General features: G+C 42.0%; 1 protein-coding gene across 1 annotated transcript; it reads right to left on the bottom strand.

Annotated features, from left to right (window-relative positions):
- Positions 1-7,266: 7,266 nt before the first annotated feature.
- CAV2 (caveolin 2) lies at positions 7,267-12,076 on the bottom strand. Its single transcript, XM_072146951.1, has 3 exons — positions 11,793-12,076; positions 11,387-11,574; positions 7,267-8,740 (listed from the first exon to the last, which is right to left on the bottom strand). The coding sequence occupies exons 1-3, from the start codon at positions 11,934-11,936 to the stop codon at positions 8,587-8,589; spliced, it is 486 nt and encodes a 161-aa protein (XP_072003052.1). The 5' UTR covers positions 11,937-12,076; the 3' UTR covers positions 7,267-8,586.
- Between the last annotated feature and the right edge of the window lie 3,280 nt (positions 12,077-15,356).

Here is a 15,356-nt window from a genome sequence, read left to right as displayed (position 1 = left end):
TTCTTTTTCTAGGATAGTACAGGGTGTAAATTGTACTGCATTCTGCTGGCTAGGAATCCTTTGCTTTGTACATAGAAGTGCTATACACTTCACAACTCTATTACTCACAATGTGTGAATAAAGTGACTATTTAGGATATTATTGTGGTTAAACTGAGCATGTGAAATGAAAAGTCGCTGCCTATATTACAGGGGAAAGGACTGATCCAGATACATCTTGGCAGCTCCTCAAAAATTGGCCATTTTTTTTAGAACTGTTTGATAATGTGCTCTAAAAATAGTCACTTTTCACTAACTACAGATGTTGAATTGATTCTTACCAAAAAAGGCAGAGGGATAAAAGATTGTAAAACAGAAAGAGATTTATTATTCTTGTGGACCGCATAAAGTTTCCCATTACTGAACTACTTATCCGACTCTGCAGGCAGTGATGTAGAATAAAAAACTCATGGGGATGTACTGTATGGGTGCATTCACCATGTGTGGCATACTGTATGTACTGCAATGCTACACACTAAATTAATCTGGTAAAAATAGCTCCTGAATGATATAAGATATATGAGACCTTCATTACGTTCTGCTCATGTCATCCATGACCATGAAGGGACATGTTTTCTGAACAGTCTGTTTTCTTTTCCATAGAACTTGCTACAACTATTCATGTCTGTAAAATGCTAGGCATCAAAATTGTAATGTTTGCTGGCTATATAATGAGCCATACTATCTGTCTTCCACATGTTTGACAAAAGCATTCATCCACATGCCTTGAATTATTTACTTACATTTGTTGCCACAGCACCATAACAAAATGTAACAAAACTGGAAGAAACAACAGGAACACATCTTGGATGCCGTTTCTAATGTTTATGTATTTCATATTATTTGTACCATGATATTTAAAATGGAAGTTATTGGGGCACATTTACTTACCCAGTCCCTTGGAGTTCCCGAAAGTGCATTGTCCGTCCAGAATGCACTGTGCCGCGATTCACTTAGATTGTGCGCCCGATTGCGTATATCTGTCAATTCCCCGCTCAGGTCCGCCGTAGTTCACCATCTTCCTCCCGGTGCATGTAAGTGCTTGGCTTGCGACACAATTTTTAAGTTAAATTCCGCGGTTTGTCCGAATCCGTCAGATCGTCCGGCACCCCCCCCCCCACCTGATTTCTGTCGCATGAAAGCTGGCGCCAAAAACCCCTTTTAAATCCCTGTTCCAGCAGCGCAAAATGAAAATCGTCGGGATGTCCGACGAAAGTGCGGTCCGCAGGGCCCTTAGTAAATGAGCCCCATTGTGTTGTGTATTGGTTTGGAAACAGGGGTTCGCCACTTACATTATGTTTATTGTAATGTATGGGCAGCAGGCTATTACCAATATACATCTATTAGTAGTTCAGTCTATCTATTAATAGTAAAGTGAAGACCCTGGTTCAGAATTGTACATTTTTTCAATGCCCGGAGATAGAGCGTTGTGTGATCTCTAACTGTCCATGACCAATCTCCCTCAATCTCCCTTCCAGGACCTTATAATAGTATTCATATTTGGTCATTTTATGGACAGGAATTTCTGACAAGTTAAAATATGTTTCTGAACCAGGGGCTTTACATTACATATCAATAAAGCAGATAATATTTAATAGATGTATATTGGTAAGTTACCTAATATAGTGCCCCCCACGCATTACCGCAAATATAAAATAAAGTGGCCAACCCCCTTATACATGATGGATTTGACATTTTTCTTACTGTAATAAGTAGCTTTTTTACTGTATGCCACTTAGGCTTTTACCTATATATAAATTAGTTCCCATGTGTACCAGGGCTATGGACAAGCTGCCCTTTTCCACATTTCTAAGCCTTATATAAAAACTGATATCTCTCACACAAATAAGAAAATGAGTGTACCAACAGGAAGGGGGATAAGATAGATGCATGAAACCAGAAGTCCCCAACCACCGCTCCACGGCCCAACAATGGATCATTTATCTCCAGGCTGTAATTGTCTGAGCAAAGTACAATTAACATATTGTACCTGCTGGCTCCTGCCAAACACCACAGCGGGAGGAGCTCAAGAAAATTGCTTACATTATATAGTGCAGATGATAATAGTACTGTACATTTGTAATGCAGTTCATTAAAAAAAAATTATTTAGTTTAGCCCTATTCTGACATGAATACATTTTTCAGACTACATTATAAAGACAAGTACAATCTTTGGATCACTTTTATAAAAAAATGTTATGCTTTGCAAAATGGTGAAAAGGTGTTGATTAGGACATTTGGCTGGAATTTTCTGTTGGGGGGTTCATCGCCAGGAATAACCGATTTTATATTTTAATAGATTATGACTTTTGGGATGGGGTCATATAGTTCTAGGAAAAGAGGGTGATTTGAATTCTTAGGTTTTTAAAAAAATGTTTAATCTTTACTTTTAAAATTTACTGTACAGTATTTACAGACCCCATTGCGTAGGGTCTGATCTTTCCTACCATATAAGCAATACGGTTGTATTGCCATATATGTCTATCTTGTAGCTCATTGTAGCCAATCCCCAGAAATGGTTTTGTCGACATCATTTAACGGGTCAACACCCACGATAGGTGCCAGCACCAATTGTGGATGTTAGCTTTATTATGAAGCAAACACCTGTTCTGCATGGGGAGGGCTCAACCTGACAGGTGATGCAGTAGGGTGTACACAGGGCTTACTGTGTTATCTGCTGATGCCAGCTCCCCAGCGACTGACGTAACAGTATTTAATATTATGTTTTATGTTTGGAAGACAAGTATAGGCCATCAGTTTTGTCAAACAAGAAACATTTTCACACTTGTGTTTGAATCAGTGATCAGGACATCTGTCCAGACATCTGACATACAATGGGGCACATTTGTTTTCTTTTGCAACTTTTTAAAGTTGTCTGAAGTCGCCATACTTTAGCAGTGCTATGCATCTTTCTAAATTTGCCGTTGTGATACATGTCATTTTTTTCTTTGTCTCTGATTTGCAGGTTTTTTGATTTGCAAAACAAAGAATACATCTGTCTTGGAAAGAAACATCTAGGATCTCTGCAAAAGATGCACCCACCGGCCAACTTCTTTGGACCCTGGTATAGTCGCATAAATGCACCTAAAAAGCCCCAAAAAACCAGAGCAATATAAAGATATATGTCCCTCAATGAAACACTAATGAAAAACATTTCCCAGTATAAAATTGTGGAAATGGTCTTAACCTGAAAAGTTTCCACCACACTGACCTACAGAGCAAAACCAGAGAAAAAAAACGAAAATTGTATGGAATGTTGTTCTAATAGAAAGATTTCAACACGTGTTACCATGCTTACAAGGCTTATCCACACCTCAAATATTTCTCCATTTTACTTGATTTGCCCGTTCGATTCTGTCATTTCAAAATGTTTGGGTGTGACTGTGACCTTGATACACTGACATCTGTGCATCTACTTAACAGTTTGGGGTTTTACCTTTTTGGCTCGTAATAACATTGCATTCAAGACTGGGGAGGGGAATTTTTGGCATTCTGGGATGAGGAAATTAGGTTAAAACATGTTGTTCAGAACTATTCCTATAATTTTAAAATTTGCAACTGTGATTATTGTATGGAACTTAGGGAGTGGCTGTAAGACATACCGTAGGTGGCCTGCCTTCTTGAAACCCCACTCATACATTTCCAGAAAATCATCTTATTATCTGGATTCCCTTTCTGTAAATCTATTTTCAAGTACCCATTTGTAAAAGTTACTAACTAGAAACAGCAGCAAGAGATGCATGGAAATTCAGAAACCTCAGTATGCTACTTGTCCCAAAGATATCGACCTGGAAATGCAAGCTTTTAGACCCAGCAATAGAGTTTGCAATTTATAGAAGTGAGAATCTTAGAGCAGTATGCAACTTGTCAATATGTAAAATGAAAGGAAATGTGACAACTGTATGTAGATGTGCAGTGTTAGGCTATATTCACACTGACGTATGGGGGACGTATATACGGCCGATATACGTCCCCCATAGGCAGCAATGGGCACACGGCACCCTACGGGAGCGGTACGGTGCCGCACACGTGCGGCACCGTACCGTTCCGTACCCGGAAAAAGATAGGACCTGTCCTATCTTTATCCGTAGTACGGCGCTGTGCGCCATTAATTCCTATGGAGAGGGGCGGGGTGAGCTGCGCTCACCTCCTCCTCCTCTCCCCGTACACTGCCGTTGCCCACTACGGTACGGTACGGGCGGGCAACGGCAGTGTGAATATAGCCTTAGGCCGCTGCTTGTTTATGAACAGATAGGGTTCCTGAGCGCATGCACATCACTGGCACATATTAAACTGTGACTGTCACTTCTTTATACCAGCCTCAGCAAGAGCAGTGTAAACCCGGTTAATACTTAAAGGGTTATTCCGGGAACATGAACGTCTGATACAAAAACCCATGATGATATAAATAAATGAATGTAACAAAACACAATGTCATTAGTCGCAAAATGGCGCTTACATAGTTTGTTTTTATGATTCACAAAATTGTATGGCTTCTCTAAAGTAGGCAGAGTTATCACCAAGATGGCCGCCACTAGAAACTAAGTCCCATGATCCTTTAGTTCTCAGTAACTCCTTCTCCCTCTTATGATCTGCTCCCAGTGATGATGTAACACTAACACGCTCTGTTACCATAGTAATGATGTGTAACTGCCATCCCTGGACATCACCACAACACCGGCCATACTGGATGCGCTGCAACCAACCAACTACAGCCAAATGTATTGATGATCACATGACCTGCCAAGGCAGGTGCAGGTCATGTGATGTGCACATGTGATCAGCGGCCATCTTCTGTCCTGTGTCTTCTCCGCGCGGAGGAAATCACCAGACTGATTAAAGGGCCAGTAGCATTTTAATTCTTTTTTCCAGTGTATGTCAACAGCATTTTTATGCTAAGGGGAGCAACATTTTAAATAACTAATTGCCTTATTTTTTGGACTATAAGACGCACGCCAGATTAAGGCTTCCAAAAAAGGAAAAATATTTTAAATCAATTAAAATATCCCTGTTGGTTGCACTAAAGCACAGCACACACAGCTCTGCTACATCCATACATTTACACACACAGCACTGCTTTATCCATACATTTACACACACAGCTCTGCTTCATCCATACATTTACACACACAGGAAGCGCTGCTATACACACACAAACAGAGATAGGAACACTCACCACTGTTGCATACAGCAGTGCACTACTATGCAAACACACTAACCGGGCGCTACTATACACATAAATACACACTGGGAAGTACTACACACATGAATACACACACAGCTCTACTATACACACATAAGGAACACTCTGGGAAGTACTATAAACATGAATACACACAGCTCTGCTATACACATATAAGGAACACACTGGGAAGTACTTCACACATGAATACATACAGCTCTGCTATACACATATAAGGAACACACTGGGAAGTACTTCACACATGAATACATACAGCTCTGCTATACACATATAAGGAACACACTGGGAAGTACTTCACACATGAATACATACACCGCCAGGAACACACTGGGAAGTACTACACACACACAGAACCCTTCCCCCCTTCCCGTTACCCTGTCCCAGCACAGCATGGCAGTATCAGACATGTGGTGCTGTAAGAAGCATGTGATCAGTCACATGATGCTGACATCATTGCAGGTCCTGTAGGACACTCGGTAGAGGGAAGAGCTGTACAGAGCCTCTCCTCTCTGGGAGAAAGGATGAAGCTGGAGGTCAGGGCATCATCCGATCTCCATTACAGCGGTCAGGAGGGTCTGGCAGTACTGGATCCTTCTGACCTTTGGTCTATAAGATGCAGCCACTTTTTAGCAAGATTTTTTCCTTGCTAAAAAATGTGCCTTATAGTCCAAAAAATATGGTACGTATTTGCTTATATTTTGTATCATTTGTAAATGAATTACGCTGATTCTTGGAATACCCCTTTAACTTATAACAGTACAGATGAGAGAATTACTGGTGTGTTGTACATTTCCTTTTATTCATTGTCTATATTTGATATGTATGTTTTTTGCCCTCAGAGGAAATATTGAAATGTTTACTTATAATTATGGCAGACCTATTATATTAGCATGCTTTTACATGCTACAAATGTGTTGGTATGCACGTGTTCTAACATTTGATAGACTTGGGTGATTGGGGAGAGAACTGGATTTTCTGAAAACATTGCATACATAAAACTGCATCCATGTACACACCCATTCAACGCAAGATATGTTTTTCATGAGGAGTGGGGTTGATTTACGAGGTGTTTTAGGTAAATGAAAACAGCACCTTGTTTTGTGGGTTACATCAAAGTGCATTATATTACAGCGAGTTCCCGCCTTAAAGGGGTATTCTTGTCTGGGCATTCACATTCTGTTTTATTAATCTGCCATATACAAACATTTCTTCAATTAGATGTTATTAAAAAAAAATGTACCTGGGTGAAGATAATTTCTAATAAGTGTAGTCATATGGTCCCTTAGAAACCAAACTGACTCCTTGGTTACGGCCACCTCTGCTCTGAGTGATTGCACAAAGAAACAAAAGGTTTTGGTACATGAAAATGTCCAGGAGTTACTGTATATACTACAGCCGTCCTGTGGTAATGAACACTGAATCCAGGTGGTCAGGAAGGGCTCAATATCACATGTCTGACCATCGCTGCCAAAATGTGAGGTGGTCGTATCAGAGGAGCTATCTCGTTTCTAAGAAATGTTTACATATGGCAAATGAATTAAATTATATTTAAATGCCCAGATGGGAATACCCCTTTAAAATATTGCACATATGCTTCTGCATACCATTCATTCATGGTCAAACTGTTATTTCTAATAGAAGATAACATGGACATTAAATATATATATAGCTATAAAACACACTGCTAAGTTTAATTGGTAGTATCCCACCTTACATACAAGTGACATAATGAGCTCTGAATTCACTATAAACACAATTTTTCAATATATTTATTTAAAATATATAAGCAAATATTTCAGTGCATTCTGTTAATATACATAAAAATACATTTGTTCTTATTAATGTACAAGGAAACAGTGTTCTTGGCAAATCATTATGCAAAGCATACAGAAAGAAGTCATTCTGTCATATAAAGCTGAGCTAACAAAAACGGTATTAAATACCTCGTATAAATCTGCTGCCTCTATATACATAAAATGCTGCATAAAAGGTACAAGGGTTAAATATGTGCATCTATTCTGCACATCCAGTGACATTTACAAGTTGTCTGCTGCAAAAGCTTTTTTTTTGCGGTCAACACAGAACATACATCTTTTTAAAAGAAATTCAAGGGGTACTTTGGCCTAAAACATTTCATTCCAAAAACATGGAAAGGTGATAAATAATAGTCTGGTGGAACCACAACAAACTATTAGAATTGTTGCCATTCCCCCAGCAAGGAGTAGTTTGCATGACATGGAGGTTAAGTAGGTATAAGAAAAATTTGGGCAGGAATACTTCTTTAATGGGGTTGTCCAGTCACTACGGGTTTCCCCTATCCAAACTTACTGTTGGTGTAAGTGGTCACTGTGCCGAGATCCTCATGGGGTTCAGAACTCGACTACTTCCATAAATGCCATTGACAAATTTACGATATACTGGTCAAATAGTTTGGGATACCACAAACCCCCATTACCCTGACCCATTAGCTATCAGCAAGTTATCTCCTATTCTATGAATAAGGCAAAACTCCAGTAGCGACCGGCAATCCCTTTAATAAAGAATATATGAATTATGTGAATTTTGCTCCATTAAATGATTAGAAATAACATATAAAGTCAAAAGACAACATTCCTGTTGGTCAATAACAGCCCAAGGGTGAATTCACACGTTTTGAAGAGGCAGCCGTGAGCTAGCCGCGAAAACTTGCATTGTGCACGGACAACATGCGGTGAGCATATTGCGTCTCACCACACTGTGTCCAACATGGGAGGCCGCTTCACTAATTCTAGTACAGGTCATATTCCTGCCCTGATTTGGGGCGTGGTCACTCAGCACACTATGAGGTGGGAAGGGGTGAGCAGCGTTTACCCTTCCCCTCTCCTCCTGGGTTGCAGCTCACAGCACATAACTGCTTCAGCGAACGTGTGCATGTAGCCTTAAATATGGTCTGTTGATAATTGTCAAGTCTGTAAACAAAAATTTATTTTTTCTTGAATGTTACTTCCAGGAACCTGATACCCATAAAATGTATCCAAAATTGGGACATACAGTTATGTGGGAAAATACTTGGCTTCTAGTCTATAGAAGATAGACCCCTACTGCTTGAATTGGTCTCTCTCCCTTTGTTACCTTTAAAAACTCCAAAGCATTGAGAAACAAATATTTTCAGATTGCTGCTATCCTGTGGCATTGAGGTGTCCTTGTTACTATCCTGACAAATTAGGACATACTTTTACAGTTAGAGTAGAATTGGAATGTACACATGGATGTGTTAAGGACACTTTCTGTGAACCAGGCATATTTGTTCAGTGCCGTGAAGGACAAACTGTATTTATTAAACATATTCTTGGTATCATCACTGACTTATAATGACTGATCTACCCGCACGCTGACTGATGAAAAGCAGCGCCCCATGCTTGCGTATAATGGGGCTACGATGCTGTCTGTAATGCCCCTCCATACTGCTTGTACAGATGGTAAGACCATTAGACAGGTTCTCACAAATGGCATCACAACCCTGAAAAACAAAAGATGCAAAAATTATAAATGGAATCTCCATGAATTGTATATACTGAACATAAACATTTCTAATGCTAAACCAGGTCAGAGAAAGAGCTTTTGCCACTAATGCATTCCTATCCCCTATCCAGTGCGACTCCCAGTGATGAAGAGAACAAGGGCCCGGAAGCGCTCCTGAGTGAATGGTTGGTCATACTCATCCACTGCTACCCTTGTTTTTATAGGACTTTCAGAACAGCCATGTCCAAAAATACCATAGAAACAAATGTTGCTGTGCATGAGCAGGAGACAAACCATTAGCCTTATACTTGCAGATTCCCCGCAAACAGACAGTTGTCCTCTATTATGTCATTAATAGGCAACCTCCTGCACAGCAGAGCCTCTGTATATCACGGCTGAAGTTCTTCTTGAAGACATAGCCTTTTATGGATACCATTATGAATCTGCATCCTTGTGTGTCCAGTACTACATACAGAGAGCTCTACACTACCTGCTCTGTGTAGTCAGAAGTGCTGCTCTATGCCAAGACACATAGTACAAATCTACTGCTTCTTAACTGGAATGTGATCTCTTTCAGGTTCAGATATAGGTCAGTATTAAAGGGAACCTATCACTAGACTCAAACATTCTGGGAGATATAAGGATTTGTATCAGTTTTCTGATGTACAAGCCCCAAAATAATTGCAATTCCTGGCGGTGGCAGAGTGGGCATGAAGGGGGCGCAGCCAACAGCAGAGAGGACTGCACATCCCGAGCACTTGCGATAGCCTGCGGCCATACAAGCCTGTAGGATTTCTGGTAGAAGCGCAATTATACGTCCAACGTAAAAACTGTACACCAGAGTAGCAGGACGCCAGAAGGGGCAGAGCTTTCATCATACGTCAGCGCACGATACACTGGGGTATATGTCCCCCCATTGTCTTTCTAAACAATCCTAAGTGGTACAAATACCTGGCCTGTCCTCATGTATGGAGGACTAGACAATGCAACAACCTGCCTGCTGACTAACCTAACGTATGGCGGACTGCTCAAGGCAGCCACTTACCTGCTGACTTGTCAGGACAGTAGGATTGTTGAGTAGCTGTAGAGAGTGTATCTTATCTAGCTCAGCACACTTACACATTGTCCTATTCTAGTAAGTTTAGATCTATTGTTGCAGAAAGTCCTGTGATTATCAAATTCTTTCTACAATAAATCTGCTATGTGTGAACTCCACATCGTGTTCTATGGTTATGTCCAATGAAGGACACAGAGCACGTAGAAAAATAAACTATGTGACCTGAAGAAGATCTATGATGGTCATCAACAGTGTGTGGCAGCAAGTGCTATCCCCAAGAAGGCATCAATCTTATTAGAGATGCATTTCAAGGACTTGTTCACACGGTAGTTTTACTATAAAAATAATTAATTTTACTTGACATTGAGAATGTATTTAATATTACTTTATGACAGTAACATTGTGTGGGTACCATTCCATAATAGTACATTACTGTGTGAGCATTAAACATATACTGCCATGTGATTCTATTCTAGGCTTTTCATGAATATTCTGATATAGCCTTGCAAAACATTATATACAGTAAGTATTATTGTTGTACAGAAAACAACCTGAGGCATAAACATGTGGCATATGTACTGGGGACTGGCGCGTCTCATACATACACATATGTGCTTGTAGAAATCACTAGTCCCAACATCTCTATGTCATAAACAAATATTAGAAATAGGAAAGTGTTACTTTCCTAACACATACTAGGAAAATCTGAAGGTGCCTTTTCACTTGTGCCTTGGTCTACAGTTCTGTTATGGGAGCAGAAAACTGACAAATAACCGCAGTGGCACATCTGTTATATGCCAACCAACCTCACTGACTACGATGCAGTCGGTGGCATTTTCATCATGGTGTCTGCAGCATTCATTTTGATGGAGTCGGTGAATCTTGCCTAATGATAGCAGTGTTAAGCATTTCAGTAGAGGCAGCGAGTGCCATATGGCAAACACACGTGACATAAATCCTGCCCACCTGCTGTGACCAATGGCTGAACAATGTTGCATGTATTATGTGCAACTACTTGGCACTGCTAGTGAGCAAGGCTTTTCCACACAGCTGTTACTAGTTGTGCCACCACCATCACACAGATAACATCTATGATTAGTACATCTCTGATTAAGGAAAAGCAGACCTGTTTGGGGCCTGGCACACATTGGGGCACATTTACTAAGAACAGTGCAGTATGTACTATGTGTAGCGCAGAGTGTGCCAGATTCAGGATTTCTGGTGCCCGTTCTTCATGAATCTGGCGCTCCATGCACTGCCCCGACAGAATGCACCACTTTTTTTTTGGTGCACCTTTAGCATAGGGCGCGCAACACACTTCTGTCGGACTTTGCATGATAAATCTGGCGCATCTTCGACTGAGCACTGGAACGCCCCCTAATTTGTGTCACATAAAGACTAGTGATACTGCGCCACGAAAGGGTCACGTGTGACACAATTGTGGTGCAGACACTTCTTAAATACCTGTTTGCACCTAAAAGAAAGTGCAAAGTCTGTCAGAAAACTGGCGCTAGGACCTTAGTAAACGTGCCCCATCACATAACACCGGTGCAGGATACTTCTCCGCACTTCAAGCAAAGACCTTACCAAATGTGCAGGCAGCTGAGGATGGCGAAGAGTAGTCCTATGACGAATGCCAGCGGGATGGCGAGGAGGGTGGTCAGCACCTTGTAGATGAGGTATTTACTGATCTCAAACACGGCAGTGCTGCAGATCCACACCTTATCGAAGCTGTGTGTGGTGTCCGGCTCTGCAATCACATCCTCAAATGACACCTGCAACATAAAGGGAGCAGACACCCCATTAAAGGGACAGCACCCCTCACCCCATGGACACTTGTACAAGTATGCCATGGCTCTGGATTATCACCCCATACATGTACATACAGATGTAGCAGTGCTGAACTTGCCAGTCACTTTCCTACAGGATGCAGTCAGTGCACTTGCTGATAAGTTTACCAAGTGACCCAGTCAGCTCTGCTATGTCCCTTTACCTTCAGGTGCGCGTTCAGGTCGTGCGGGTCCCGGTCCGGTTCACTTTCATAGGTTTTCTCCGTCAGCATAGGGGCAGAGGAGCGGTTGAACTCATCCTCGTCCATGAAGATGCGGGCGTCGGCTTTCTCCTTCTCCAGCCCCATGGTCGCTCCAGACAGTGGTCGCTCCGGGCAGCGGTGGCGAGAAGACACTTCCTGGATGCTGCAGCTGCTCCCCCCTCCTCCCGGTGTGAGTTGGTCTGGGCTCAATGTTCGGGCGCTGGATCCCCAGACACGCCCCGCTCTCCCCACCCTCAGCAGCCGGGAGAGACGATCCAGGAGGGGGGTGCGATGTGTGAGCACTTGTAGACCTAGTAGCCTGGTATGTGCTGCCACCCTGTATTATGTTACTATGATGAGGGGTTCTGTGCGGTGCCATCCTCGCATCCTCTCCAGCAGTAGCTACATGATAGGGGGCACAGTCTGGGACTTTTGGGAAAATTTTGACAACTTATGTGTTCCATCGCCATTCACAGCAGTGCTGGAGATGTTGTAGGCGTTCTTGCATTTACCGTAAAACACAACTGTGTGGCTTAAAGAGTCTGAGGCTCTTCTATCCCATCCTCATCTCTTCCTTTCTGTACAATGAGGAATCTTGTAGAATTTAGAAGCGCAGCAATGTGGTCCCAGATCACAGGTTGGTGGCGGCTCATGGACCTAAATCCTCGTGACAGGTTCCCTTTAACCCCTTAAGGACGCAGCCATTTTGTAGCTTAAGGCTCAGCCCGATTTTTTGGATTCTGACCTGCGTCGCTTTACATGGTTATAACCAGGGGTGAACCTAGACTTTCTGCTGCCTGAGGCGAGCTATAGAATGACGCCCCCCCACTCCATATATGTAATATATCAAGGAGCATCAGGACCAGACCCGATCATATTGGTTTAATTCGAAAATGAAGCAATGCAAAATACATAGAGATTCCCATGTACTATATAATAATAAACAATAAATAATAAATACGGTAATAGTAAACAAAGCGAGCTACCACAAAGAACAAAATACATACAACAATCCGCCATATAATATAAAATCAATACATCATGCCACCATATATTATAAAATACATCCAGCGTCCTCCATGTAATATATAATAGATCCAGTGTGCCGCCATATAGCATATAATACATACAGTGTGCCCCCATATACTATATAATACATACAGTGTGCCGCCATATACCATATAATACATACAGCGTGCCGCCATATACCATATAATACATACAGCGTGCCGCCATATACCATATAATACATACAGCGTGCCGCCATATACCATATAATACATACAGCGTGCCGCCATATACCATATAATACATACAGCGTGCCGCCATATACCATATAATACATACAGCGTGCCGCCATATACTATATAATACATACAGCGTGCCGCCATATACCATATAATACATACAGCGTGCCGCATTATACCATATAATACATACAGCGTGCCGCCACATACCGTATAATACATACAGCGTGCCGCCATATACCGTATAATACATACAGCGTGCCACCATATACCATATAATACATACAGCGTGCCACCATATACCATATATTACATACAGCGTGCCGCCACATACCATATAATACATACAGCGTGCCGCCATATACCATATAATACATACAGCGTGCCGCCATATACCGTATAATACATACAGCGTGCCACCATATACCATATAATACATACAGCGTGCAGCCACATACCATATAATACATACAGCGTGCCGCCATATACCATATAATACATACAGCGTGCAGCCACATACCATATAATACATACAGCGTGCCGCCATATACCGTATAATACATACAGCGTGCCACCATATACCATATAATACATACAGCGTGCCACCATATACCATATAATACATACAGCGTGCCGCCATATACCATATAATACATACAGCGTGCCGCCACATACCATATAATACATACAGCGTGCCGCCACATACCATATAATACATACAGCGTGCCGCCATATACCGTATAATACATACAGCGTGCCACCATATACCATATAATACATACAGCGTGCCACCATATACCATATATTACATACAGCGTGCCGCCACATACCATATAATACATACAGCGTGCCGCCATATACCATATAATACATACAGCGTGCCGCCATATACCGTATAATACATACAGCGTGCCACCATATACCATATAATACATACAGCGTGCCACCATATACCATATAATATATACACCGTGCCCCCATATACCATATAATACATACACCGTGCCGCCATATATATGTATATATATACATACACAGTATACACACACTCATACAGCATGTACACATATATACAGCATATATACTCATATAGCATTCATATACACACACTCACCACACACATACAGTATACACACACTTATATACAGTCATACAGTATACACACAAACACACACACAGTATATACATGTATACAGAGATGCATATAAATACACGTGTGTATATATATATATATATATATATATGTATACATACATATAGATACACACAAATGTATATTTATATGCATCTTAGATATAATAGGTACATACTTACCATGACGGGTGAGGCGGGCCGCGGACAGATGAGGCGGGCGGGCCGCGGATGGGAGAGGTAGGGCGGGCCGCGGACAGATGAGACGGGCGGGCCGCGGACAGATGAGACGGGCGGGCCGCGGACAGATGAGACGGGCGGGCCGCGGACAGATGAGACGGGCGGGCCGCGGACGGGAGAGGCGGGCGGGCCGCGGATGGGAGAGGTAGGGCGGGCCGCGGACGGGAGAGGTAGGGCGGGCGCGGATGGGGGAGGCGGGCCGCGGATTGAAGATGTAGGCCGGACGCGGACGGGAAAGAGGCGGGTCGCGGATTGAAGACGTGGGCCACGAACTGGAGAGGCGGGCCGGGTCAGGGAGAGGCGTGTCGGGAGGCGGCCGCTGACAGAAAGGGCGTCCCAGGTGGCCGGGGACGGAGCCATCTTGGCGGTCACAGTAGTGAGTGACTGGTCAGTGACCTGCCTGATGCCGCCCCCACCATCCACCAGGAGGCGCTGCCGCCTGAGGCGAGTTTCTCAACTCGCCTCATGGTAGGTGCGCCCCTGGTTATAACTTTTGAACACTGTTACTTATCAAAACGATTCTGAGATTGTTTTTTCCCCACATGTTGTACTTCATTTTAGTGGTAAATTTTGGCTGATAAGTTTTGCGTTTACTTACAAAAAAAAAGAAAATATGATAAATTTTTTTAAAAATTTGCCATTTTCGAAATTCAAAATCATTGCGTTTTCAGACAGATAGATTTACCACCTAAATAAGTTGCTGAATAACATTTCCCATTTGTCTACTTTACATTTTCATAATTTCTGAAATGTTTGGATAATTTATTTTGATGTCACGCGGCTTACAAAAAGAATATCGCTTTTCCGGATTTTCAGAATTGACTATTTTGGGGATAAATACAGTTTTGAATGAAATTTTACATATTTAGCATCAAAACCCCCTATATAACCAACCCATTTTCAAATC

Source organism: Engystomops pustulosus, chromosome 4 (assembly GCF_040894005.1).
Source record: "Engystomops pustulosus chromosome 4, aEngPut4.maternal, whole genome shotgun sequence".
NCBI lineage: Eukaryota > Metazoa > Chordata > Amphibia > Anura > Leptodactylidae > Engystomops > Engystomops pustulosus.
Note: the sequence above shows the minus strand (reverse complement) of the source record. Positions and strands in the feature narration are given on the sequence as shown.